General features: G+C 45.1%; 1 protein-coding gene across 7 annotated transcripts in view; it reads left to right on the forward strand.

Moving 5' to 3' along the window:
* Positions 1-27,473, forward strand: part of Frmpd2 (FERM and PDZ domain containing 2) — a 109,115-nt gene that overhangs the window by 27,561 nt on the left and 54,081 nt on the right. For 6 of the 7 annotated variants that reach the window (XM_076931457.1, XM_076931456.1, XM_076931460.1 and 3 more), the window contains 11 exons: positions 2,399-2,464; positions 4,352-4,543; positions 4,808-4,940; positions 6,590-6,674; positions 7,521-7,656; positions 8,895-8,966; positions 10,310-10,484; positions 13,892-14,039; positions 14,622-14,760; positions 19,423-19,578; positions 25,078-25,263. In XM_076931457.1, coding sequence (XP_076787572.1) covers positions 2,399-2,464; positions 4,352-4,543; positions 4,808-4,940; positions 6,590-6,674; positions 7,521-7,656; positions 8,895-8,966; positions 10,310-10,484; positions 13,892-14,039; positions 14,622-14,760; positions 19,423-19,578; positions 25,078-25,263 — 1,488 coding nt within the window. The remainder of the gene's footprint in view (positions 1-2,398; positions 2,465-4,351; positions 4,544-4,807; positions 4,941-6,589; positions 6,675-7,520; positions 7,657-8,894; positions 8,967-10,309; positions 10,485-13,891; positions 14,040-14,621; positions 14,761-19,422; positions 19,579-25,077; positions 25,264-27,473) is intronic. The other variant, XM_076931461.1, reaches the window with a different exon arrangement.

Below are 27,473 nucleotides of genomic sequence, written 5' to 3' on the forward strand. Positions count from 1 at the left end.
AAAATGTGTGATCTCTTCATACCTTCTGGAGATCACTTCTGAGAGCTAGGGAGTCATGTCTGCTGTCCACCCTTGGGCTCTGTGACAGCGTGGTGACTTTGCATGCCACATCTGCACTGTTTACTTTCCCTCCTCCTCACTCAGGTTGCTCTGGGTCTGTAGCTTCTAAATAATATGCTGGCACCCTGTTCTTGCCTCAGACTCTGACTTTTAGAGAGGCTGAGCTGAACTAGCTTTCAGGGACTTCCCTGTGTCCTCCAGCACTTGCTGGGAAGGCTTTACACTTCTGGTGGCAGTTTGACTTGAGGGAGGTCTGGCCACTCTGTGCCCTAGCAGTCCAGAGCTAGAGAAAATCCAGCTCCCTTGTTTTCTCCTCCATGCAGAAATGTCAGGCCCTGGGGAATTCTAAGGCTAGAAGAGGCTGAGCCCAGAACTGGGCAGAAATGCTTTGAAGATGTTAGCTAGGGAAAGAACGGACAGTGAGTCTGAGTCACTGGGGTGGGACTGAGTTCTAAGGAAGCTTAAAAGTGTTTGTATTGGCTGCTTAACCCTCGGTTCTGACTGGCCTCTGGAGTGCCTCCAGGACAGGCTGAAGGCAGTATCCTCTGCCTCCTTAGGAAGAAGAAGCAGGCAGGGTCATCTGGTCTCTTGGTCTACTACATCCAAGCAGTTCTGATGACAATGGCTCCCTTCCATTCACCATATCAATTCATCCAACTAGGCATAATGTGTAGGGGTATCTGGGAGGTCAGGAGTATAGAGGTGCCAGCAGGGGCTGTGCTTAGGACCCTCCCCAAGCCTTGACTACATGAGACTGACATCTTACTCTAACCAGTGCATCCAGCACCATTGCCAAGTCTAGACCAGGCACAGGTGGCAGATGTGGGCAAGTCTAGCTGGGAGCCCCTTAAGCTTCCCTACCTTTTCTCATCCTCTGAGCAGGCAGATGTGTTCTTGTGCACAGAGCCAGGATCTGCCCTCAGAACCCTCCCCAGCCTTCTCCTGTGCCACTCCAGAGGCTGTATTTAAGATTTGGGATGGAGCCTACTGGGCTCAGCTTTGCCTCCAGGACACTTCACACAGAGCTTTGGAATCCAGACAGTCCTGGGTGTGGATGGTGCCTCTGCTCTTCTCAGATGCTACCTCACTTCTGATCAGGGTCACTGTTGTAAAGATGAAGCGTGGGATCTTTCCCACGCTGGGTCTAGGGGGTGGGGCTGGGTTTTAGGGGTGCGATTTCAGATAGAGACAATAGTTTACTGGCACGGGTAACACTTGATTCAGTCCTCATTCCTATGATGTGGGACCTCAAAACCACTTGTACTAGGCCCCCTGTCTGCTCGTGGCTTTCACACATGGTTTACTACTTGAGGGTTTCTCTTCCAGAGCTCTACCCATGTTAGGAACACATGTCTCACCCTTCAAAATCTTTTCCTGAGAAAAAGGATCTTCAAGACAATGGGCATCGACCAAAGGACATCTACTCATTAGGAGTCCCCAAGTCTGGGACTGAGGCCATCAGCTCTAGGACTTGGATTCAATCCCTTGTTTGGGTCTTATTCAGGCAAACCCTGTAGCTTCCCTTTGCTTTCGTTTCCTCTTATCTAAAATGAGGACAATTAAAAACCTTCCTCAGAAGGGTGTTGTGAAGATAAAATACATTTAATTAAGCAAAGGGCTTCTAACAGGGTTCGGCCTGATACTGACCACTTCCATGTGCTTTTGTACTCCATCCTTAGAGGGTTTGGGCAGAACATTCACTTTAAAAACAAGGAGCTTCGGAGAAGCCTGACCAAGCTCGTCCTGTTACACTGTGTCATTTTCTGACAAGATACAGGGCTTTGTGGTAAGACTGACCCTATCACGTAGTTTGCAGCTGGCTTTGGTTGCAAGAATCAGAAAGCCCCAGATACAACATCCAGACACACAGTTAGTCTTTAGTTATTTAAGGAGGAATTTAGGTATGGGTAGCAGTTCAGTGATATCAATGAGGATTCAGGATGTAAATTTCTATTCTGGTCCTTGTGCTTATTTCCACGTGGTGGCAAAATGGCCGCTGTGGTCAGTATATCATGTGGCATTACAGATAGAAACAGCAGGACACATGTGGGACCAGTCACATGCTTTTTTTCTTTCCCAATAAAGCAAACATTTTTATTTTTTTCCAGAAGTACCCTAACAGATGTTCTCTCTTATTTTTCACCAATCTGGGAGTCATAGTTACTGCTAGAAAACAAATTTCTAGCCTGCAGCGTGGGAGGCGGCAAAGGTTAAGGAGGTGCAGATGGTGCTGGGCTAGCCAGATTCCCACCCCTTGCCTGTGGAAACTGGTGCGCTTGGCCTGTTGGACTGTGGAGTCACACGCCTGACATCTAACCATTGCTTTTCTCTTGGGCAGATGCACGTCTATTCCTTAGGGATGACTCTCTACTGGTCAGCGGGGTTTCGTGTTCCACCAAACCAGGTCTGTAAGCAAGAATGCATCTTATCTTACCAGGTCATTTCTCTGGATTAGCTTAGTAGCGCTTCCCTGTGCTAGACCACAGGTATCAAGTGTAGACCTTACTACCTTCTATCCAAAGCCATACATAGGCATTACCAGCCAATTGCACAACTCATTCCCCCAGAGTCCATAAACAACCTCAGCATCTTCTCCAACACTCCAAGCAGACCCAAGCTGGGACTGGGAGTCAACCTAAGATTCACTTCCCCTCTCTGCCCAAAAGAAGTAGCAAGCTAGAGGATTTCAGATATAACAAAGACGGACACTCTCAAATGCTTTTAGAATCAGTTCTTCCTAAAGTGAGCTGCTGCCCCAAGAAAGGGGTTCTGTGCTCAGTAATTGAGGTAAAATGCACCTCATAATGCCTCCTCTGAAAGAGGTTTCAGATTCGCTTGTTACTGATTATGGCAAGCCCCCAAACAGAAGTTTTATGGGGTAAAGCATGTTGCATAATTCAACCGATAACTGCATGCACTGTGTGCATGCATACATTCATGTATGTGTGTGTGCATGTGTGTCCATACCTGCATGTGTGTGTGAATCTGTATTTTCGTTTGATATCATAAAAGTCTATTAAAAACTAGGAATATGAAAGCATCATTGAACCTGGCCACAGGACCCTCCCTTCTCACCAATCCACCCCTCTTTCTCCCTCCCTCCCTCTCTCTTTTCCTCACCTCCTGTCTCTTCAGCAGAAAACTATTTACAACTCATTTTGCCTGATGTGAGATCCGCCTCCCCCCCAGTGGCTAGCTGCTACTTCCATGATTATATATTTCAGCAGCTACCAGGCAACATGGATTCCAGAATTTGGCTTCTGCTCTTGCCTGCTGGTTCTCTGACATCCCCAGGGCTTGTCTTATGGATATGTGATTTGCAAACCTGAACTTGGCTTACTGCTCTGGCAGCCCCATCTTGGACTTTTACACACACACACACACACACACACACACACACACACACACACACACCACCTCTTTTGCACCAGCTCACCTGTACCCCTCTGCCTTTGCAAATATGCCACCTAAGAAGTCCTTCTGCCTTGTCCCTAAACCCTTGCTATTGCTTGAGGTCTGCCTGGGTCTGGTTTTTGCCTGTATACTTGTGGGATCCTGTGCTTCTGGAAGCAACTGTGCTGGGCACAGTGGCCTCTAGCAAGCTGTGTACATACTTGACTCAGTGGCCTGCTTGCTGTGAAGACAGGCACCATAGAAGGCTCCCTGAGAGCATGAAGGGAGTACTTGTACAAGACTATTTTTTCTTTTGTCTGGTGTGTGTGTGGCTTAGATTTCTAGCAATGGTGACTATGAGAGCTTTACTGCTGCTGCTGACTTCATGCAAGCAACTTTAACTTAAAGGTATGATTCCTGTGTACTCATGTTTCAGGGGGAAGTTGTTATGAGATAACTACCCCCCCCCCCCCGCACACACACCAGATAACTGTAGGAAACAGCAGGCTACCAAGTCAATGGTGTGTGTGTGTGTGTGTGTGCGCGCGCACATGCGCACATGTATGGTTGACTACTGGTGTGGCCAAGCATTTGGCTCAGGTCAAGGTCCATGGTGTCCAACAAAGGCTTTCTGTCAGCCCGACAAGCGGGCTGCATTTGAGCAGAAGAGCAAAGATTAGAGAGCAGCACTGTGCACTCTGGATGTAGAAACCACTGCTCGGACTCAATGACAAATCAGATGCTTGTTCCAGAAGAAGCAAACTTGTCCTAGTGTGATGAATGTGTTTTCTGGAGTCTCCAGGGCATGTAGGCTTCGGTACCCCGCAGCAGCCACTCCTCATGGCCATGACCACAGCCATGGCTACAGCCATACTTCTCACTAGGGTGTGCTTTGCAGCCCCTGCAGCTTCAAGAGCCCATCCACTCCCTCCTGCTGGCCATGTGTGAAGACCAGCCACAGAGACGGCGGCCACTGCAGGCGGTTCTGGAAGCCTGCCGGGTTCATCAGGAAGAGGTGGCTGTGTACCCAGCCCCTGCCAGTCTCCATATCAGTCGGCTGGTGGGCTTGGTGCTGGGCACCATCTCTGAGGTCAGTTATAGAGCCCATTTCCCCCATTGGGCAGCCACTAGCTGTGCATGGCGATTGGGACTCAAGTCAGCCAATTAAATTAAATTAAAATTAATAATATTAATAATAAAATTAAATTTAAAAGATGTAGGAGCTCCGCATTAGAGCACTTGTCTAGCAGATGCCCTAAGGATTTAGTTAACCTGTCAGGGAGCTTGCATGCGTTGGTGTAAATGCAGCCTTCTGACTTGTTGATGGTTTTCGGTTCCCTCAATCCTCACTCAGGTGGAGAGGAGAGTTGTAGAGGAAAACATCTGTGAGCAGCAGAACAGAAGCTGCTTTCTCAGGAGCAGGCTGCATAAGGCTGGCGGCGAGAGCCCCAGAGCTCGGGTCTCTGGTGTTCTGCAGCCTCGGAGAGGTGAGTAAAGGCCCACAGTGTCCCTGTTTAGACAGAGGGTCCTCAAGGTGACCACCCTGTTGTCTCCTGCCTTGAGTGTGTGGCCATCTCTGCTGTATACAGAGAGCTCCCACACGAGTCAGTTTCCTAGGCAACGCCTCAGGCCTGGGCCTAGAGTCACTGTGCCTAATACGGATTTAATAGTTGAATAGAGTTAATTACATGAAACATTAGCTCTTTAAACTGAAGTCTATTTGTTCAAATTGATGAGAACAAGTTAGAAAAGCAAGAAAAAGGTTTTATTTTATGTATGAGTGCTTTGTCTGCGTATATGTCTGTGTACCATGTACATGCCTGATGCCTGCGAAGGCCAGAGGAGGGCATCAGATCCGCTGGAACTGGAGTTACAGATGGTTATGAATCATCACGTGAGTGCTGGGACTTGAACCCAGGGCCTCCAGAAGAGCAGCCAGTGCATTTAACCACTGAGCCATCTCTCTAGTCCCCAAGTAGAAAAGGGGTTAAAAATGACCTTCTAAGTGGAATGACAAGCGAATAGCTCATAAAAGACTTTGCTGTTATTACTTTGGGTATGCTGAGAGAGTGTTTTTTTAACAGTATCCTTTAAACATGCCTTTCCCTGCTTTCTATCTATGTGAACTTGAGTTATATGGGAGTTACTTTTCTTGTTGCTGTGAGGAGCTCACAGACACAAGCACCCAAAGGGGGCGGGCTTTGGTTTTACTCACAGTTTGAGGGTACAGTCCATAATGTAGGAGGTCGTGTGGCAGGAGTGACAGGCAGCTGCTGGTCACACTGCATCTGCAGTCAGGAAGCAGGGAGAAGTGAATGCTGGCACTCTGCTTGCTTTCTTCTTTATGTTCAGTCTGGGAAGCCATCCCATAGAATGGTGAGACTCATAGTTAGGATGGCTAGTCCCACCTCAATTAAACCAGTCTAGACTCCTAGTTAGGGTAGATAGTCTCATCTCAATTAAACCAGTCTAGACTCTTAGAATGGATAGTCCCACCTCAATTAAACCAGTCTAGACTCCTAGTTAGAATGGATAGTCCAATCTCAATTAAACCAGTCTAGACTTCTAGTTAGGGTGGCTTTTCTCATCTCAATTAAACCAATCTAAGAAGTCTCTCAAGACACGCTCAGAGATTGGATTCCAGATTTTGTCAAGCTGATCAATGTTAACCACCACATTCTATTTATTTACTTATTATGTTGAAACAGAATCTCATAAGTTAGCTTTGGACTTACGATCTTCCTGCCTCAGCCTCTGAGTGCAGGAACTACAGGTGTGTTCCACCAAACCTAATGTTGTTTCTTTTCATTTAAACTTATTGCTCATTGTTCTTAAATCAAGGGGTTACTTTGCTTTTTGTCATTAGGCTTACACTCCCCTCAAACACTCTTCTCGCCCTCCCTCCCCTCACTCCCCCTCCCACTCCTTGGCTCTCATTTCCATTAGCAGTCTGGGAACACCAACTCGGAGACATTTAGTAGTGTCATCAAGGGCACACAGCTGATCAGCCGGAGACATTTAGTAGTGTCATCAAGGGCACACAGCTGATCAGCCGTGCTGGTAGCCACACTCTGGGCTGCTTATCCCACTCAGCCAGGCTGTTTGCTTGCACCACCCCCACCCACTTTCTGGTTAGTTTCAGAGAGAAGCACGGAGACACAGAGCTCCCTGGAGCGGTGCTGGAGTAACAGAGCACACAGTCGAAGCAGCTTTGTTAACAGGTGAGTCTTCCACTACTGAGCACCACGAACTTGGTGGGGGAGTCTGCAGACCCTGCTTCTTTGCTGATTAGTGATGGTCTTCAGAAAAATGACATTAGTAAGAAGCCAAGGTATGCAGGGCCTACTGGCAACCGTATTGTCAGGAACCCCATATCTTCTAGGGGTCCCATTCAGGCTCAGAGATGGGACAGCATGAGCCTTGGTAGTTTAGTGGTGATCCCTAGACACACCCTCCCTGCTACATAGCAAACAACCACAGTGGCTGCAGGCCACAGCTACTCAGAGCTCATATCCATGGCTTGGTGACTTCAGCGGGGTCTAGCCAGTTCTCCTGGCCCCTCTGGCTGCCTTCTGGGATCACTCCTGGGGAGCGGGTTTGTTACCCCAGCATCCCCACAAGTACCTCTGTGAACGTTGTGATGGCTTCAGCCCTTCTGAGTGATAGGAGTTTTCCAGCTCCACTGTATCACAGGACCCCTGTTGCCTATGTGGTTAGTTTGCTGTTGACCAAAGCACCAGTAGGTAGTACATGACTGTTTATTGTCAAAACAGTTAAAATGTCTAAAGTTTCCAAAGCAATGTCATAGCCACGATCAATTTAGGGATTATTGGCATTTTGTGGTCATAGTGGGCACAGAGGCAGAATTGTGGGGTAGGAGATAAGTAGATGTGGTTGTATTTCCCTGCCCTATTGATGTGTAGCCTTAGCTTCTGAGGGTCTCAGCTTTACCAACAATAGAGACTGTGTAACCCCTCATGATGTGGGAGATAACAGGAGGTGGCAGCTGAGTCTCTTGCAGAATGAATGCATCACCAAGTGTGTCACCTGTCCTCATCCTTGGCCAGCGCATTTGCAGGTGCGAGTCCCGGTGATTGTGAGGAGGGTCCGAGGTGTGGCTCAGGGCCTATGCTGTTGGCAGAAGCAGAAAGCTCGCAGCCAGCAACATCGTCTCCAAGGAATTTCCTGCAAAGAAAGGGAAAGGTGAGCAAAGGGGCTGGAGCTGGAGGACACTGTCAAGAATGGGCCCAGCTGAGACCTGTAAAGCAGAGGGCAGACACAGGGGCCTCAGGACCCAGGGACCCTGGGATGGGGTTCATAGACCTGAACTGACAGAAACCTGAACCTAGCCACTCGACACTAGGCATCATTCTGTCCTCCCTCTCTGCCTCACTGGCTGTACAGTAGATGCTGCTTATGAAGTGAGGTTGCTTTCAGGTTCACTTCTTCAGCTTGAGGCCATGTGTGTGTGTGTACAGCATTAGCACAGTGTGGCTTGGAAGAAAGCTGTCATGGCAGAGTACACTTGTCAGAGACCCTTAGGGCAGGCAAAATGAAGGGACATGCCTGGGACTGCAAGGTAGCTACAAAGAAGTGTGTGTGTGTGTGTGTGTGTGTGTGTGTGTGTGTGTGTGTGTGTTAGGATTGGGAAAATGTAGAGGAGTTGAGGCCAGAGAACAGCCTTACCAACTTGCCCAGTCTTGAAGGCCAAGACATATAGATATGGGGTGGCCCTCGCAGTCTATCTATACTTCCCGTTGATTTTTCATAGGCAGGCAGGAGAACTCTGCTGAGGGCTTGCTGAGATCAGTTTTAGAGGTCCTACTCAATTGCTCACCACCTTGGTTTTTGAGGTAAGGTCTCTCACCAAACCTGGAACTCACCAAATTCATTAGACTGCTTGACAAGCGAGCCCCGTGTCCCCAGGACTGGGTTTATAGGTGTATGCCACTGTGCCTGGCTTTTTGCATGAGTTTTGGCTGATTGAGCTCAAGTACTCATGTAGTATTTGGCACTTTACCAAACACCTCCTTAGCTCTTGGTTTTCTAGAAGGTTCTTTTTTTGAGGCAGAGTCTTACTGTGTAGCTCATCAGACTTCTGATGCTCCTCTCTTGCATCCTGAATACTGAGATTACCGGTGTGAGCCTCTAACCCCAGTTTGTTTTAGGCTTTTGATGCACGTGAAGATTAAGTATTGCTGTGTGAATGTTGGCCTCTAACGAAGCATCCAGGAGAGTTAGCATGCTTCACCTCACTCTCAGGCCTCTGTTGAGATGGACAGTGGAGGTCTCTGCCCATGTCACCTCTGTCTTGCTGGAACCTGTTTCCTTGGGGGTGGATGTCACAGGGAGGTAGAGGGCTGTAGAAGGCAGAGAGAGATGAGCTCCACAGCTAGAACCATCTTCTTCCACCTTTGATTATTCTGTATTTTTTTTCTCAGTTCTCCAGACCGGAGTTTGCCCTGTTGGCTGGAGAGGCCGCGGTGACCCTACATTTGCCTGGATCCATTGTGGTAACTATTGGTTAGACTGGGTGGGATGGGAAAGAATTCACAAGCTGAACAAACTCAAGGCTCACTGTGCTTTAAGTGGGGTCTATTCTGAGGACATCTTGGTAGTCTCTTGGTGCTGCCTCCATGAACCTCTGGATCTCTCTGATTTTCTTCCTTCCATATTTGCTCATGCCTCTTCTTCAAAGCTGTGTAAAGAATAACATTCTCCTTTCCATCCCCGCCATGTTCCTGCATCTGTCCTGTCCCTCCAGACACCTGCCAGGCATGGCCACCCTTTCATTCTCCCTCAGGAGAAGAGCTCCTTGTGGCTTTCCTGCCTTTCTCACCCTCACCGCCAGTTCAGCCTTTATCTCGTTCAGCACAGATGCCTTGGAGAATCTCCACAGGCTGGTACTGTGCCAGGCCCTGCCCTGTATCCTGTGGCAAACAAAGTCCTTCCCATATGAAGCTTACAGTCTGGGAGAAGGAAAAGAGGGAGAAATGTATAATAGAAAAGCATGCCAGGTAGCAATTTGTGCTTTAAAAAAACTGAGAAGACACATACGTGTGGGAGAGGGCAGAAGACAATAGGGTAAGAATAAGGAAAAAAATTGTTCCTTTACCCAGGGAAGTGGCTCTGAGGTAATAAGAAGGGAAGAAGAGAGGCATGGGGGATTATAGGGAAAGGGTATGACAGACGGAGAGCATCGTTTGGGTGTGCTATCCAGCTCAGCCCAGTACGTGCCCTCATGGCTCATGCCCAGCCTGGGGCCATGAGGTTTTCAGCTTATGTTGAGCATTTGGGTTGATGACTTTCCCATTTTCCATATTTCTAGAGCCAAGATGCCTGGCTGGCCAGGCCTGTCTGGCAGTGCTGCCTTTTGGCTCTTAGGTCTTCTGGACGTAGGACTGTGGGAAGGCTGGGATGGTATCTTTCTTTTCCCAGGTTCCTATGTCACCCCCATGCAGATATATCTTCAGTGTAGCTCAAAGCAATGCAGATGAACATCAGGAAAACCTCTCCTGGCTCAGTCAGGGGTGCATGACCCATGGATGAGTTTAAAGAAAAGCCAGGGGGAGATATGGGTCAGTCTTATCCCACATTACTGACCTCAGAGATTCCCCAGAGAGCCCAGACTTGGGTCAGTTCTGCCATAACCAAGTGTGCAACCCTGGAAAAGTCCCTCATTATCTCTAAGCCTCAGGTTTTCATCTGCTAATTGGGAGCAAAGCTACACTCATCTCATAGGCAGTTAGCAATTAAATGAGGCATTGTGTGGAATATGTACAGCCTGGTGACTACCCAGGCTAAAGGCTCAAAGTCTCCTCTTAACCGTGAGCATTGATACTGTTACTGTTTTCAGACCAAAAAAGGGAAGTCCTACTTGGCTCTCAGAGACCTCTGTGTGGTCTTGCTGAACGGACAGTGTCTGGAGGTGAAGTGTGACATGGAGTCCACAGCAGGAGCTGTCTTCAATGCTGTAATGTCCTTCGCCAACCTTGTGGAGACCACCTACTTTGGCTTGGCTTGTCTGAAAGGTAGGTGGTTCCTGGTTACACTAGTCACTTGAGCTTCTGGGAACCCGGGTACATGAGTTCCTCCTGAAAAGCTACTTGATCCTGCGATACCTTACTTTGCTTACCTTGACACAGATTAGCATAGGGGACACTTTGGGTACCAATGTGAGAAACATCAAGTGAGCACTGTTATGAAAAAATGGTGGTAGGACATGGGTTGGTGGCTGGCCAGGTCTGATCAGTTACCATGCTCTGAAACCAGACAAACAAACATTAAGGACATTTCTAAACTACTTGGGATGCTGCTGGCATTTTGCATGTTGGTCCTCAAAATTCCAAGTTAATCTTTCCTGAGAGAATGGTTTGCATATTTCTTTCCAAGTCTCTCTTTTCATGAGTGGCCCTTTTTGCTTGTGGGCTCTTAGTGTGGCACAGTGGGGCTGGTGGCTGCATCCTTGTCTCCCCAGAGTTCTCATCAGACCCCTTTTACAAGGACCCCACTTTCAAACAGAAAGGACAGCCATTTTGTGCTGTTGCATAGGCCATGACCAATGAAGTTTAACCTTTGCGATGAACGAATGAAAGCTGTTTTAGGAAGCATTACATTCTTCTTAAGTGCTCGCTATATTCCAGGAACTATTCAAAGATCTGGATAGTAACTTTATTTTTGAAAACATTTTGATTAAAATATAGTTACACATCTCTTCTCCCTCCCCACTTCCCCCTCCAACCCCAGCCATACTTTCAAATTCACAGCCTTGTATTTATTGTCATTGTTAGGTGTGCTTGCAATGTGCGCACAGACACAAGTGCAACCTGTTGAGGTTGAGTCTGTCTCATGTTTAGTGATGCTTGTATGTATACATTTTCAGAGATGGTGCTTGGTATTGATAACTAATCAGAGAGCTCATCTCTGGGGAAAACTAATTCTTCCTTTCTCTCAACAGTCATTAGTTGCCTGTAGTTTTTCATATAGGGTTAGAGCCTCCTGAGATGGACCCCATCCACATGGGTATGCCAGTTGGCATTATTACCATTCAGACCTTGTTTAGGCAGCTCTGTTGTTGAGACTTCATGGGTATAGCTTTCCTGTCATATCTAAAAATCATAATCTTGCAGTACGCTTCCTGGTCTTCTGGCTTTTACAATCTTTCCACTCCCTCTCCCACTATATTCCTGAACTTTGAGTATAGGGGTTAGGTTGTAGTCATAGCAACAGGAGTTGGGTGATCACAGTCAGGTGTTCTCTGCATTTGCCCAGTAGTGCCTTTCTGTAATGGGCTCTGTCTTCTGTGAAAGAAGCTTCAGCAATGAGGCACCCCCTCAATGAGAGCTACATTAACTGAGTAGCCTACAGAAAACACTGTTTTATTAATTTGAAATGTATAGTGTTAGTGGAAACTTGGGTGTGAGTGATGGTAGTGGGCCTGCTTTGTATCAGGGGGACTTGAGTTTGATTGTCAGGACTTATGTACCAAAAAAAAAAAAAAAAAAAAAAATCTAAATATGGTGTGTCATTGTAATCCCATTTCTAGGGAGGCAGAGATTGGCAGATCCCTGAGGCTTGTTGGTCTGCCAATCAAACCTACCTGGGGGAGTTCCAGGCCATATAGAGTCCCTCCCTCAATAAAAATGCTGGATGATGTTCGAGTAATGACCTTAAAGATTGTCCTTTGGCCTCCTCAGGCATATGCATCAATGTGTTCCCATATATACGGAACATGCACATACATGTTCAAAATACTAAATAAGCAGATAAGTAAACTCTAGGTCAATACATACCCTTTACCCTCCAGTCTAGGAGGCGATTATGAACGCTTCTTATGGGGATGATTCCTGGGTTTCTGGAACTGCTTAGGGAGGGGCCTCCTGGGGAAATCACAGATCTGAATAGAGACTGTCTTGGGAGGGCTTGCTGGACAGACTGTACTGAGAACTCATTTACCCTTGGAGAAAATCCAACTTAAAGGAAAGAGCGCATAGGGTAGGGAATCAAATTCTGCAGCAAGGGTGGAGGAGTGGGGTTGTAGGGTGATGGCCATCAGCAGTGAGAGTAGAGGGCCGGAGTGATGGCCGTTAGAGGTACCTGGACATCTACCTACCTCTCCACACATACCTCCCTAGGCAGAAAAGGCTGGTTGCTAATTTAAAAGCCTACCTTCTAATTGTGGTGGGAGTCCAACCCTAGATAAGAAACTGTGCTATATACTGGGGTTGGAAGTGAAGCACAGGAACAGGCAGCTTGGGATCTATGGAGGGTCAGGCAAGGGTAGACCTGCAGGAATCCTCGGAGTGGCCTATGTTGCCCAGTTTGGTTGAGAGCAGCTTTTAAAGGAGCAGAAGGATGGAGTTGGTTCAGTGGGTCAGGCTGATCTAACCTCTGATCTAGATGGGCTGGTGGATTAATGCTGCAGGACCTGAAGATCTGAGCTTGCACATGATATTGTTCTTATCTCTGCCTTGGTCATCTTGGACTGTTACAGCAAAGTGCCATGCCTGGACGGCTTACACAGCAGCCTTTCCCCCCTTGAAGTCGGAATCTTGAGGTCTAAGATCAACGTGCCAGCTGACTTCATTTTTCAGGAGGAAATCCTTCTCATTGAATCCTTACATGGCAGAGAGAATGATAAAGAGAGGAAATCACACATACACACACACACACACACACACACACACACACACACACACGGAAAGGGGCAGGCGAGGAGAGGGAGAGAGAAACTCAGTTCTGAATACTATTACTCTGGATGCTTGGGCTTACTGGATAATTTGGAGGAGTATGCAAGCATCTAGTAGGTAATGTGTCTGTTCCTGGGAGGTGCAAGGTGGTCCAGTTGATGCAGAAAGACATGGCATGTGGCAGGGACTTCATACTCCATTCATTTGTCATAAGATGACATCTGGGAACCAAATGCTATGTGGCAACTCTTCATCATGAATACAGTCACCACTCAGCATCCACAGGAAATGGATTCTAGGACTCCAGCAAACCCCCAAATCCATAGAAGTTCATAAATAAAATGAAGTGATGTGTGTGTGCATTGAGTGCGCTCACCTGTGTCTCTAGAGCACTCAGAATGCCCAATTCAAGGTATGCCATACCATATAGTATAGGGGACAGTGACAAAAGGGTCTGTACATATTTCATATATGTAAAATAAATATTTCAATATGCAGTTAGCTAAATCTGCAGGCTCAAAGGCTGTGCATATGGTGGGCTGTCTGTAATTGTGTCTGTTTGGTCGTTTTCCATTGCCTCATTCTCTCGGCTCCTGTGGCCCATATAAGAGTCCCCTGTTACCAGATAGTGAAGGGTGCTCCCTTGCACCAATGCTTCTTACACCCTTCCCCTTTGGCAGAGCTTAAGGGATGAGTCTGGGGGTGGACCACTCCGTATTGATTCTTCCTCCAAACTATTTCCATCTCAGATGAAGAGTTCTTTTTTCTGGACATGGACACCAGATTGTGCAAAGTCGCCCCAGAAGGCTGGAGAGAGCAGCACCCGAAAGGTTCCATGGACACTTTAACACTCTTTCTTCGGATAAAGTTCTTTGTCAGTCACTATGGGCTGCTCCGGTGAGTACCACAGCCCATTCCTGGGATCATTTAAGGGTTGTATTGCAGGTAGTGGATAGGCAGAGGCAGGGCTGAGGGATGATAGACAGCATATTACATAAAAGGGTCAATTTCTGTCCATGGGATTCTGATGTAACAAAATGAAGAGGAAAACTAGTCTTTTAGAGGCAGACCCTAATCAAAATGTGAAATTGCTCCATATACTTCAAACACAGCCTATTTAACATCAAGTTCTCTTTTCTGTAAGTCCCTACTGTGCATGCTCCACAGCTCAGGATGGGGGTTCCAGGGTAGGGCATTGGCGCGAGCTCACCATCTCTGTTTTCCATTGCTTACTAGAAACACTACCTAACTGCATATAAGTCTTATACCAGCTTGAACTATATCCTCATGGGTGTTGGGTGAAGTATCTGGTATAGAGACTCCTTCATCAAGAGTCAGGGTGTGGATAGGCAAACTTACACTAATCTCTCTGGCTATGGTCTCTGGGTTCTGCTGGGTTGCATCCATTTTCTCAGACTGTGTGGCACTTTCCTGGCTCTCATCATCCATGCTGTCTTTATCCCTGTGTTCCTTTGCTAGGCACAGTCTGACGAGGCACCAGTTTTACCTGCAGCTTCGGAAAGACATTTTAGAAGAGAGACTGTATTGTGACGATGAGACACTGCTGCAACTGGGGGTCCTTGCCCTGCAGGCTGAGTTCGGCAGTTATCCTAAAGAGGTAGGGGTGGTACCTGGGGCCTTTGAGTGGAATCACTAGAGAGACGTCTATGGGAAGCAGAGACTGTAAAGAACACATAGGCTTTGGTTTTTGAGAAGAGTTGTTAGCATCTACAACAGAGCCGGGGGTAAACTATATCCATTCACCACCTATGTACCCATTCACTTATCAAAGAAGCTTTCACTGAATACTATGAACTGTGTTCTGGGTTATATAAGGATAAACATACCAAGTTCCTACATTGTAATGGAGTTCTAGTCTAGCCCTCCCTCTTTCTATCAGTCAGCTATGCTACTATAATGAAATAAATACCCCCAACAGTTAACTTATAAAGAGGAAAGGTTTATTTAGCACACAGGTTTAGAAACTTAAGATTGGCCCACCCCATTGGTTTGGCCTCTGATGAGGGTGATGGGTATCGGTACCTCATAGTGGGGGTACATTTCAGGGGAAATTCACAATGCAAAATACGAAGTCTAGGGAGAGAGGCTGAGGTCCCATGGTCCCTTCTGAAGAGAAGCCTCCAAGGATCTAAGGACCCCCCCCCACCTTGTTCTTCTTCCATCATTTTCCAATAGCATCTCACTACAGATCAAGGCTATCCACAGTAGACCTCTGGGAATCACCCAGACCAAAGCTACACCAAGTAATGTACACTCTTCCTGAGTTTCTATCAGCACCATGACCAATATTAATAGTCAATCTTTATTAGGAGATAACTTTATCTGCCATTGACCTAAGTATCTAACTCACATGAATATTGCAAAGTTGACATTGCATATTGTAGATGGACATTCTGTAGCGTATGTGGCTACTAATGGTTAAAGTCTAAATTTGAGTGACAGTTTTATTGAGAGGCTTGTCCTCTCAAATAGTGGCTCTTGTTAGCCAATAATAGCTTCTTGCCATAGCAGCAGAATCATATATAAGTCAGGATATGGATATGGGCACATGGGGAAGTGGGGAGAATCCTTGGGTGGAGCATGGGGAGGGGAAACTGTAATCAGAATATACTATATGAAAAACTCTATCTTCAATAATTATGTCAATAAGCTTTATTTTTAGAGCACTTTTAGCTTTATGGTAAGATCAAGTTGGGAATGCAGAGATTTCCTGCCTGAGTGTATAGTTTTCCCTACCCAAAAATGTAACTATCCTGCTGTATCTGTTACAATCAACCAACCTATTCTGACATGTTGTTATCACCTAGAATATACAGTCATGCTTGCTTTTCTGTGTGTGAGAACTTTAAACAGCATTAGGGGAGTATGCTAGATTTCCATCACTGGGTAACATCTAGTGATTTCCATCATGGGTAACAAAATACCCATGACCATCAGCTTATAAGAAGGAAAAATGTATTTGGCTCATGGGTTCAGAAGTTTTAATCCATGGTTATTGGCTCTATCACTTTGGAATGTGGTGACATAGGAAATCATAATAGAAGTGGATGATGAAGGCAGTTAACCTCAAGACGAGCAAGAAGGATAGGGGAGGAGTCTGGGGTCTCAATATCTCAAGAGAGATATTAGTCTTTAGGGACCCAACCTCCTCTTATAGCAGCGGTTCTCAACTTCCTAATGCTTCCTAATTCCTTTTAATACACTTCCTCATGTTTTCAGTGAGCCCAACCATAACATTATTTTTGTTGCCACTTCATAACTGTAGTTTTGCTACTGTTATGAATCATGATGTAAATAACTGATATGTAGGATATCTGATATGTGACCCTGTGGAAGGGTCTTTCAACCTCAATGAAGTAGAGACCCACAGTTGAGGACCGTTGTTTTAATGATTCTACTTCCTTTTTACAGTACCAAGGGCTTTGAAACAGCATGGCCTTCAGGGGAAATTTAACATTCTAATTACAGCAAGGAGGCTTCCAAAGGACAGCCCTTCTCTGCATTATTGTTATTGCTGGGAAGGCTTTGGGCATTTCTTGAGGTGTGGGGCCCGGTTAGGTTAGGTGGCACCTGTCACACTTGGGGTGACTCTGTCTTCCTAAGGGGCTTATGTTTTGTTGATGAGTGCTCCTGGTGGTGGGGAGAGCTGAAAGATGCTGCTGTGAGGGATGGGAGCCCCTGCAGAATTTTAAGCAGGGAAGTAACATGATTACATTTGCATTTTAAAGAGGGAGACAAAGGCAATTTAGTATAAAAATAAATCTCCTTAATCACACCATCACAGCAGAACAGTGTTCCCCGGGCACAGAGTCCTCCCGCCTGATCACACGTGGGGATTTTATATAGTCATAGACATGGCTGTTCTCCAGCTGCACTGTCCTCTTGTGATTTGTAGCCTTCCTGAGTGTGCCATGGAGCTGGAGCGCTTCCCTGGTATGACTCCACGGGGCTGGGACTTCCTTCATGCATCCAGTCTCCCTGTTGGGCACTCCCCTGGTAGTTCCATGTAAGTGACAATTACGATTATTGTCACACCAGTTGTACCTGAATGCTCTCTTTTATAGAGGCCATGAAGATAAAAGTACACGTGCCTAGAACTCTCTGGGTCCATGTTAAAGTCTTCTCTTAGGTATGCTCTTAGCAAGAAATGCAGGGACAAATATCCTGTATGACTTTCCCTTCCCTAAATGTTTTATAAATATGATTTTTCAAGATAACGTGTTAGTCAGGTTTCGGCCGCTGTGGCAGGATACCTGAGGAAACTCATTAAGGGAAGGAAGCTTTATTTTGGCCTTGCAGGTTTGGGTTCATGTTTGAAGGCTCCCTCACTTTAGGTGGGCCTTGGTGAGCCAGCAAATGCCAGGGTAGAGCGCAGTAAAACCCATGGTAGCCAGAAGCTAAATGACAGAAAGAAGGGAAAGGACCGGGGTCCCGGCAGCAACCTCAAGGTAAAAATGTAAGAATCTCCCTCCCTCCCTCCCTCCCTCCCACTGGATCCAACTTCCTAAGCGTCTCCCAACAGTGCCACTTGCTGGTGACAGCCTTTAGCATATGGACCTCTGGGAGACTTAAGAGCCAAGCTATAATGGAGCAGTTAGGTTGCCGGCAAAGCTGAATGGCAGGAAGGAGTGTAGAGATTTTCGGTGCCAACAACCCCCCTTATTTCGCAGTTTTCCCTCGAGAACAATATAATCTTGTACCAGAAGGCCCATTTGTTACAGTGGATGAACCAATGCCAACAGATGGTCGTCTGTTCACATGGGGTTCACTCCTGGCACCATGGACGATATGGGTTTTGACAACTACATAATGGCACGTGTCACCATTCTCACGTCATCCAGAGTCATCTCATTTCTCTAGAAACCATCAGCACTCCCTTATTGGTGCTCTGCCTGCCTGTGCTCCTGGTGACCACTCATCTCTTTATTGTATCTGGAGCAGGAGATCTTGTATTTGGAGACAGTATGCAACCTTTCAAATGGGCTTATGTCATTTAGTAACATGCATTTAAGCACCTTCAGGTCTTTTTCTTGTTAGCACATTTCCTTTTCAGGGTTGAATAATATGCTATTGCCCGGATGGTGTTTTCATCTGCTCCCTGGAGAGCTTTTGCTCCCAAGGTTTAGCAATGATGAATAAAGCTGCCATTAACAGCCGCATGAAGTTATGTCTCGTGCTGGGCATCTAATCGAGGGCCTTTTACCAAAAGCTAGGCGAGCACTATTCTCCTGAGCTACATTCTTGGCTCCGTGGAAGGTTTTTCTGTGGAAGTAGGTCTTCAGGTCTTTGGGATTGATTGCCAGGCCCTCAGCTGGAGTCTGCTTAGTACTGTGAGAAGTTGACCGACTGTCTTCCAAAGTGGCTGCACCGATTTCCACTTTCCACTCCCACACAAAATGAACGTGATTCCTGTTGCTTCTTTTCCCAACAGCACTTGGTGTTGTCAGTGTTCTGAATTTTGGCCAACATAATGAGATTTTTAAAAAATACACTAGATCACTGAAAAGTTTCTTTATTTCAGTCTGGGTCACCTGGAGAATTCTGGGATTCTCAGTCTATAACTACATGTAGATAGGTCTGTGCCACAACATGAATGTGGGGTGCAGTGGACATGGTGGTATGCCCTTCTGAACCCTGTCAGACTGACTAAGCCACCTTTTGAATAGAGGTCAGATTCACCCATCTTCCAGCTTCCTTCTTCAGGATAACTAGCATCAAAGCTTGGGGGACAATGGCTGGCAAGTGGTACCTCCAGGTCAGGATAGATCGAGTCAGAAATATGGAAGTAGGGTAAACTCCTCACTACCCTCTCCTGTTTTACTCATTTTTCTGCAGAGGCCCTGAGGATGGTACTATAGATGGTACCATGAACTGCACTATACTCTGTTTGTCCTCAAGTCTGGTTGAGGAAACCCATTACTAGGCACTAAATAACATGGATCATCTAGTCTCTCCTGAGGAACTGGAGCCTCAGTTTCCTAAGCTTCAGATCTGGGAGAGGTTGAAGTTGGAGTGGGAATGGGGAAGAGGGACCAGGTCTCCCCAGACATGGTTCTATATAGAGATTATGTCATAGCCGAGACTTTCTTGTTGTTTGACCCCACTTTTAATATAGAACCCAACACTATGTCCCAGAGGCACCTCAAAAGGGTGTCCTTGTCCCTGGTTATTAGGACTGTGGTTTCACACACATTTCTCTGCCATTCAGAACTGGCTGAAAGGCCTCCTGGCTAATCTTTTCTCTGCATGTTCTTCCCAGCAGGTGGAGGGTAAAGTATACTTCCAAATCCAAGATTACATCCCGGCAAGGCTTATTGAGAGGATGACAGCAATCCGGGTCCAAGTAGAAGTCTCTGAAATGCACCGGCTCAGTACTGCACCATGGGGAGAGGACGCCGAGCTAGAGTTCTTAGAGGTGAGGCCTCTGGGTCTTGAGAGAGATATTGGTGTCCAGGAAATGTAGGCGGTGATTCTCTCTGCAACCATCTCTAGGAACCAGAAGGGATCAAATTTTCAAGGAGTTATAGTCAATGGTTCAACCCACAAAAGGAAGAGTCTTTTATCACCCTGGGCAACATGGAGAGGTTTTGGTAATAGGTGGCATTAGAAATGACCCCTCAAAAGGATGGGATTGATTGTTGTAGGCTGGGTGTCAAGGGGCCTAACTTTGACCTTAGAGAGGCATCCTTGGCACTTTCCTGTGGGCAAGGAGACCTCACAGATTATACAGAGAACAGCTGAGGAAGAGAACTGGGGTAGGAACTGGATGGAGCTGCAAGGAGATCCCTTGTGTGCAGCCTTCTGGGCCTCTGTCAGCACAGCTGTATCGGGTGCAGCACCCTTCTGTTCTCCTCTCTTCTTGCCTTAAAGCAACAACACTTCAATCTCACACACTGGTGAATATCAAGACCATGAACACTTTATTCACTCCACTGTCTCCCATCACTGTTGACCAGTTGCTGTGGGGAGTGGAGACAAGGCATGTGTTCCTATCATTGGTGGGTCCCAGTTCTCAAGATGACAACTGTGTATCTAGAAGTAGGCACATAGTAATAGATGCCCAGAGAGACTAGGACCAATGCCAGTGAGCAGTGGGATGAGGCAGGGGTAGCTTCTTTGCAGGTACATGAGCAGGGTGTGTGTGAATGAGAAGGGTCTTCTGAAAAGGTTCATGTGGCTGGACCTTCAGACTTGGAAAATAGTCTTTCAAAAAGAAATGTGGGGATGTGTACATTTCTCTGTATCTAAGCCTTCTAACTTAGATCAAAATATTCTCTCCATGCATTTGTTTGTTTGTTTGTTTTTGCCTTTAAGAAGAGAAGTGTTTGAGATAAACACTGGAAAAACAAGTTTTTGCCGTTTATTTTTGGCCAATCATCTAGGAAGATGAACCCAACACCTAAGACAAGGGCAGCATCTAAGTCCCACCAGAAACACTCTCTGAATTCCATAGTTCAGCCTCACACATGTTCTCTGTCAAGAATATTCCCTTGGCAAGGGACACATGGAGACCTCAAAGCCATCAGATGATGAGTGGTCACAGAGCTAGAGAACTGAGCTGAGATCAAGGACTTCACCCTGCAGGGCACTACTGTGGGATCAATGTGCTTGCAGCCTGTGCCGAGCCCAGCTTCATGTGCTGGGTTCTGTCTCATTCTCCCTCCATTTGTAGATAGATCCATGAAAAGTAACTACAAAAATAGCTACCATCTTACAAGCCTAAGGCTGAAGGTTTTTTTTTTTTTTTTTTTTTTTTTTTTTAATTCCTAGCTTCACAAAAAGCATTGGACAAATTTCTATCATTTGCATGCAATGTTTGTTCACTCATGTTGGGACACACTCTGGCTCCTACTGTTCCCTTTGATGGCCTGACACAGTGACTAATTTGCAGGCTGCCTGTTCTTGATACAGAGTGTTGAAGAGAATGAGCTTTGCACCCACGTGAAGCATCCGTATCTCGGTGTGAGTTCGTCATTCTTCTCCCAAATATGAAGAAAGCATTTCCCTGCCACGACACCTCAGAGAGTGAACACACTTACATCTTGATATATTCACACTTCTATATGCATTTATATATGTGTATATGCATATGCATTTAAAATGGGCATATATTACTTAAGTACTTCCGTGTATTCATATAACCTTGCATTGCAAAAGAATTGAAAACGTACTTTGAGTCAACACATACTCTCCCTCAGCACTAGTTTTCTTGCCTTAAAAATAGTTCCAATATGCAATACTGAAATCAGTATTTTTCTGTGTCTATCATTGGCTGTATTTCTTTTTCATTTATTAAGGGCAGAAGCTCATGTGTGGGGTCACAGAAGTGTTGGCAGTCCTCAGTTCAACCACTGATGTTACATATTGTGGAGGCATCTTGTGCCACTCCTAGGTATTTCTTGTCCCTCTAACTTGGATGTCAATACCAGCAGCACCCCAGAGCCACAGAGCCTAACACATGGCTGCTGGGCCACAGATAGTCACTAGATATTTAATTATAGCTCCTCTAGGCTCTTCTCTTCATAAAAAGAGGAAATCATTCCCAGGTGGCTGCCTGCTGCTTGGTTCACGGATGCTGTACTCTGCCAATTACTTCCTCCCACTGGCAGCAGACTTGGCAGCAGCCCAGCGTGGGCACTACTAAACACCACCTTCAGTCTGGCACATCCACAGCTGTGTAAGGGTGTGAATCCCTGAACAACCTGTTCAAGGTTAGCCCACAGTTTTCCAGGCATGCCGAGTGCCTGAACTGTCCCCGCTTAGCTAGGGATTGAGATTGTGATGTCTTATGTGCAAACAATTCCAGTTGCTTGTGGAATCACACTGGTTAATTCCTGTGGTTTTTCTCCTCAGCTTTCTAATGGATGTATCCCCAGGTGCTGCATGCCTTTGGCCTTCACTGCCTGGGAGGTGGGCCCCCTCCCTCAACCTATCCCTGCAAGTCTGAGCCAAATTAGGAACATAATTATGTGAAGGATTTGTCTTGGTTACACGACATGTTTTCCTGAAATACATTCTCAGAAATGGAATTATAGAGCCAAAGCATATAGATTACTGTGACATAGGAAAGAGTAATCCACTTTGTGACCCACAGTTTTCAGGACAACAAGGGACAGTTAGGATGGCTTGGTTCCAAACTCACTTTGCTCTCTGCTGCTGGGAGAACAGGAAACCATGGTGGAAGGGTTGAGGAAGGGTACCATGGAAGACTGGTGACAGTCATGATGGCAGGCACTGTGGAAGACAGGAGATAGATACATTGTTATACTTTTAACAGATTGAAAATGTCCTAGAAAACATTATGCATACATATACATATACATGTATATACATATATTCCCAGTCTTTAGGGATGTTCTGAATTTTAGTTTTTGAGAGTGAATTCTCAGAGTCAAGCAGACTCTTTTATTCAGATCCCAATTCCTCCTTACAAGAAATTTAGGTGTATTACTTAGATCAGTTGAATGATTTTTCTCTCAGATATAGGAGAATTTATTTCTGATTTTTCTCTAAGCTTACTAAACCAAAAGCTGGAACATCAAATCCACTAACAGGAAATTGTTCTGATATATGTAGTAAAAAGAAATTGAAGCTATTGTTTTAAATCGAATCACAGAATTATGGCTGCATCCACTCCAGTATATTGCCACAAACTGCTCTCAGCCCTGTACCTTGTTTTGTATGTGTCCTGACAGGGCTTGTTATTTCAGGTGGCATTTACACTAAGAGAACAGGAAACAGAGTTGACATCACATGGGTAACCTGAACATACTGGAAACAAAGAGGAGGCTGAGTGTCCTTAGCCACAGCTGGTGAATCTGTGTGGATATGGATCCAGGCTGAACTATGAACTTCAAAACAGACAACAAAATCTGGGTAGGACCGCCATGGATAGGTCCAAATAACCTTTAGCTGTTCAATGGAGAGTATCTTTGCTGCCAAACCCTTTTATTCCTCACCTGAGCATGGTCCTGATATACTTGGTTGTGTGGCCAAACAGGACTTGTCAACTGGGAAGTAGTGACCTGGAGCATCAAGCCTTATCAGATACTATGGTTATTGGTTATATGATATGTGAAAGCAATTATATATGTAAAAAACAGCGCACGATGGAATTTCTGTAATGTCAGCAGCTGTTTTCTTTGTGTGTATAATGTTACATTAATTTGAATCAGGAACTCTCACCTGGGCCTGGAACTTGCCAATCACCCGGCCAGTGCCCTACCTCCTAGTGCCTGGATTACAAACACACACCACCACACCTGGCTTTTTACATAGGTGCTGGGGATAGAATTCAGGTCTGAACCATCTTCCCATCCCCAGCAGCTACTTTTTTTGTGACTTCCTTAGTTCATGAGAGCAGAAGAAATATGTACTCATTAAAATGTTCTATTTTGTAGGGGGGACAGTTTCCTTTCAGTTGGAGAATTAGAAGAAACTTGGCCTGTAGAGACAACAACGTTTAACTGACTGAGTTCAACTGATCTGATCACTTAGCCCTTCTAGGCCTCCATTTCCTCCTTTGAAGAGACAGCCTTTGCCTCAGGATTGCTATGAAATGATAAGGAAACAGTATCTGGCTGAGCAGCAGGTGTGGTTGCTACTCAATATCATGACCCTCAGAATAGTTAAAAAACAAACATAAAAAGTTGATTGCTAAACATTTAAAAAGGTTTAGGGGGAAAAGGCAAGTTTAGAAAAATGCATCTTTATTCTCACCACGGCTATTTCAGTGCTTTAAAGCAACGAATTCATCAGATTCCTTAACAGATTGCACCATGCTGTCTTGGGCAGTCTCTCTTTATCATACTTTAATCAATGTCCAGCCTGGCCATGAATGTTTCAGTGCAAGTGCTCAGTGTTTTTACTGGTGACGGTGATGATGGCGATTATGATGGCAGCAATGATGACAGTGTCTCTTCAAGCTAAGAGCAGGAGGCTCAGCATCCAGACATTTAATCGTAATCTCACAAAAAGCCAGGGCGCCTGCCAGCTGTCACTTGTCTACAGTGATTCCTCATCAACAGGAGATTAACAAAATCTTTAACTGGTCTCTTTCAATGACTCTGCTTGGGGATGAGGAGGGTATGATAGGACACAGCAGTCTGCTGGGGATAGAGATGTGGTACCGGATCTCACCAGTGATGCCCTTCTCAGGGGCTCTCAGATGTTTGCAGCAGGAAGCCTTCCTGCAGGTCTACGTGAATCGACCTTCTAATGAGAACTTCCTGACCATGTGATTACTGTTCAGACAATAAAACATCTGTGTTGTGTTCATGCTTGAAACACTCTTGAGAATTCTGTTGGCCCAATACTGCCACCAGCTCTGATTGACCCTTGGCCTCTGGCAAAATTCAGTCTCCTAGCTTGGTAAACTGAAGTGAGACCTGGGACTGTGGGGATCCTGCAGAGGCTTTGTGGAGTGGAAAGGCATGCTGGAGTGACAGACATTCCCCGCCCCCCACTCCCCTGCAGGTTGCTCCTGGCTCAGCTTGCTGATGACCTGAAGACTTCTTTTTTTGTGACCCCAGCTTTTGCAACTAGAATATGAAAAAAATGGGAACATGTGATTGACACAGCTGGGGAAGGGGACCCCTGACTTTGAGATGTCCCATGAGAGTCTGTATCCTAAGAAACACTTGTCCACCATCTTTATATCCTAGTATACTATATTTATAGGGATGTGTCCTAAATGCTCTTTTAGAAATTCTACAAATAAAGAATTCTTTAGGTTAAAAAAGAAAACAAGAAAAGTGTCATCGTATCAAAGGTGTAGTTATATTCCAGAGTAAGAAAGAATTGTCTACCTGAATGTCTCTTCCCTTTGCTTAGCAAAAATGGACCTTTTTCAAACAAGGGGTCGAGGGTCATGGTTTTGAACTGATGACTTTATGGGGCCTTTCCTTCCCACCAGGTTGTTCAGCAACTCCCAGAATATGGAGTCCTGGTTCACCGTGTTTCTCCGGAGAAGAAAAGGCCAGAAGGGGAAATGGCCTTGGGGGTCTGCACCAAAGGCATCATAGTCTATGAAGTGAAAGGCAACCGCAGAATGGCAACATCCCAGTTTCCATGGAGAGAAACTGGGATGATTTCAACTCATGTGAGTGAAGCTCAGATGATAGCCACCCATGCCTCCCGTTCTCTTGATCTGTGGCCATTTTAAGTGATAGTGGCTATATGAATTTCTCTTGATTTATGCACATACAGCCTGTCATCAGTTAACCTGTGTTTCTGGTGCATGCATGTATTTGGGAGGACCAAATACATAAGTGGATAGGGGCTGGGTGATCCCCAGGAAGCCTTTATGTTTTTTTTTCCCTCTCATGCTACTCCTTGCCTGCTTGCTTTCAGCCTCTATAAATAACCTGTAGCCTCAAGTGCTACATCTTTTTTCATGCGCTCTCCCTATCCTGGGGAGTCCATCTATGCTCAAAGCAGGGACAAGTGGGATCTGAAGGAAAAGATGAAGTTGAGGTTGTCTGAAGTCTGAAAGGTTTTGAAGCATCTGCCCTGAGGAGTTGTGTCTTCTTGGCATACAGTACTCAGGCACCTGGTGTGTCTCAGGTGGACTGCAGGTAGCCTGGCAGACAGCATTCGATGGCCACCGAAATTTTAAAATATACAAAACTCCCTGAACATCCAACTCAATGTACATGTCAAGCCATTTTAAATCCCCCTTTCACTCTTTAGTTCCTGAATTTAGTTTTTATCAACTCGGTACTGGGCCCTGGTAGCTGAGTGTCCCTGCTTGTCACAGGGGTCATCCAGGTCAGTATGTCACAGAGATTATCCAGGTCAGTATGTCCCAGAGGTCATTCAGGTCAGCATTTATGGTCGTTTGAACTAATGACTTATTTGAAGGCCAAATTCTTTGCCTTGTGGCTCAGACACATTTAGTCTTTCTTCTATTTACCTTTCTCCTATTGTTTAAAATTTTCTCCTATTTAGATCATTATTTTTTATTATATGATGGAAACATTTTCTAGGTAAACTGATTTTTTTTTTCAGTTTCAGAATGTTTATTTTGTATTTTTTTCTTTAATCTTGGTTTTTGAAGTTAACACTGTCAGTGTCTGATGTGCAATACAATTTCCTAATAAATTATCATGTGTGTTTAGGAAAATAAAGCTTAGATAAAAATATGTAATAATTAGCATAATTTGAGGTCATTAAACTGACCCATGCATGTATTGTCAGGATATTGATATTTTTCACCAATCTTGAATATGAACAATGTTTATATTCATGAATTTTAAAACATTAATTATTTTTAATTTAACTGAAAGATATTTAAAGAATTCAAATTATTGAATCAAATTCAAGACTATTATGTTGTTTCTTGTTCACTTTATTGCATATTTAACTAGACAAAGGTTTCACTGAGATTTGTCTAAATGCAGATTCTCTAAGTTGTAATTTTGAAACATGAAAAATTTGAGGCCATGAAGTTAAACAGTCCCCTGAAGTTTATTTTTATACACACACGTAAGTTTCATTTTACAAGTATTTATTTCTCATTACCAGGCCAAACAATTTTTTAAAATTAAATCCAGGAAGTCATCAAGCTCATAAGCTCAAAGAAACTATTTAATTAGGATTAATTAGGATTTCTATCCCCTGATGATCAATTTCCTTCTTGGCATGAATGGACTATTATGCTGTAAAGTCGTCACGTGACATAATATCACCAGATGCTCATGGCCAGTTAAACATCTTACAGAGAAAATGACTCTTCTTGCTTCTGCAAGCCCCAAGTAGTGAGCTCTGAGAAATCTAAGAACTGATAGATCAGTTCAGGAAGCCTCAGCTCTCTTAGTAATAGCTGGAGCCAGGATGCTTCAGACATACCCCTTTCATCTTTTCACCATGCCAAGGGAATATGGATTCTGTTTTCAAAAAGTACAATCAATCCCTGGGTACCTTAACATCAATGCATTCTTGATTATTCAATCAAAAACCATCACTTCTAGAACAAGAAGCCTGATGGAGTTGATAATGGTAGTGTTTTTCCAGCATTACCTCTAATCTTTAGAGATAAAAGTACAAAACAGAACAGACTATACAAGACTACACATGGTCCTCTTTAAGCAAAAGAATACAAAGTTGCAAATGGAAGCTATCTCATGAAAGGGAATGTTGTTTAGAATAAGAAAAGAAACCCCCAAAGATACAAATTTTCAAAACCAGAGAATATACTTTTAAAATAGTGTAAATGCCAGAAAAAAATGCTCTATTAAATAATTTCCTGGCAAAACCTGCATGATTTCTCATTTCAGACTTTGGATGGCATATTCTTTCCTTTATTGTTTT

Source organism: Arvicanthis niloticus, chromosome 3, assembly GCF_011762505.2.
Source record: "Arvicanthis niloticus isolate mArvNil1 chromosome 3, mArvNil1.pat.X, whole genome shotgun sequence".
Lineage (NCBI taxonomy): Eukaryota > Metazoa > Chordata > Mammalia > Rodentia > Muridae > Arvicanthis > Arvicanthis niloticus.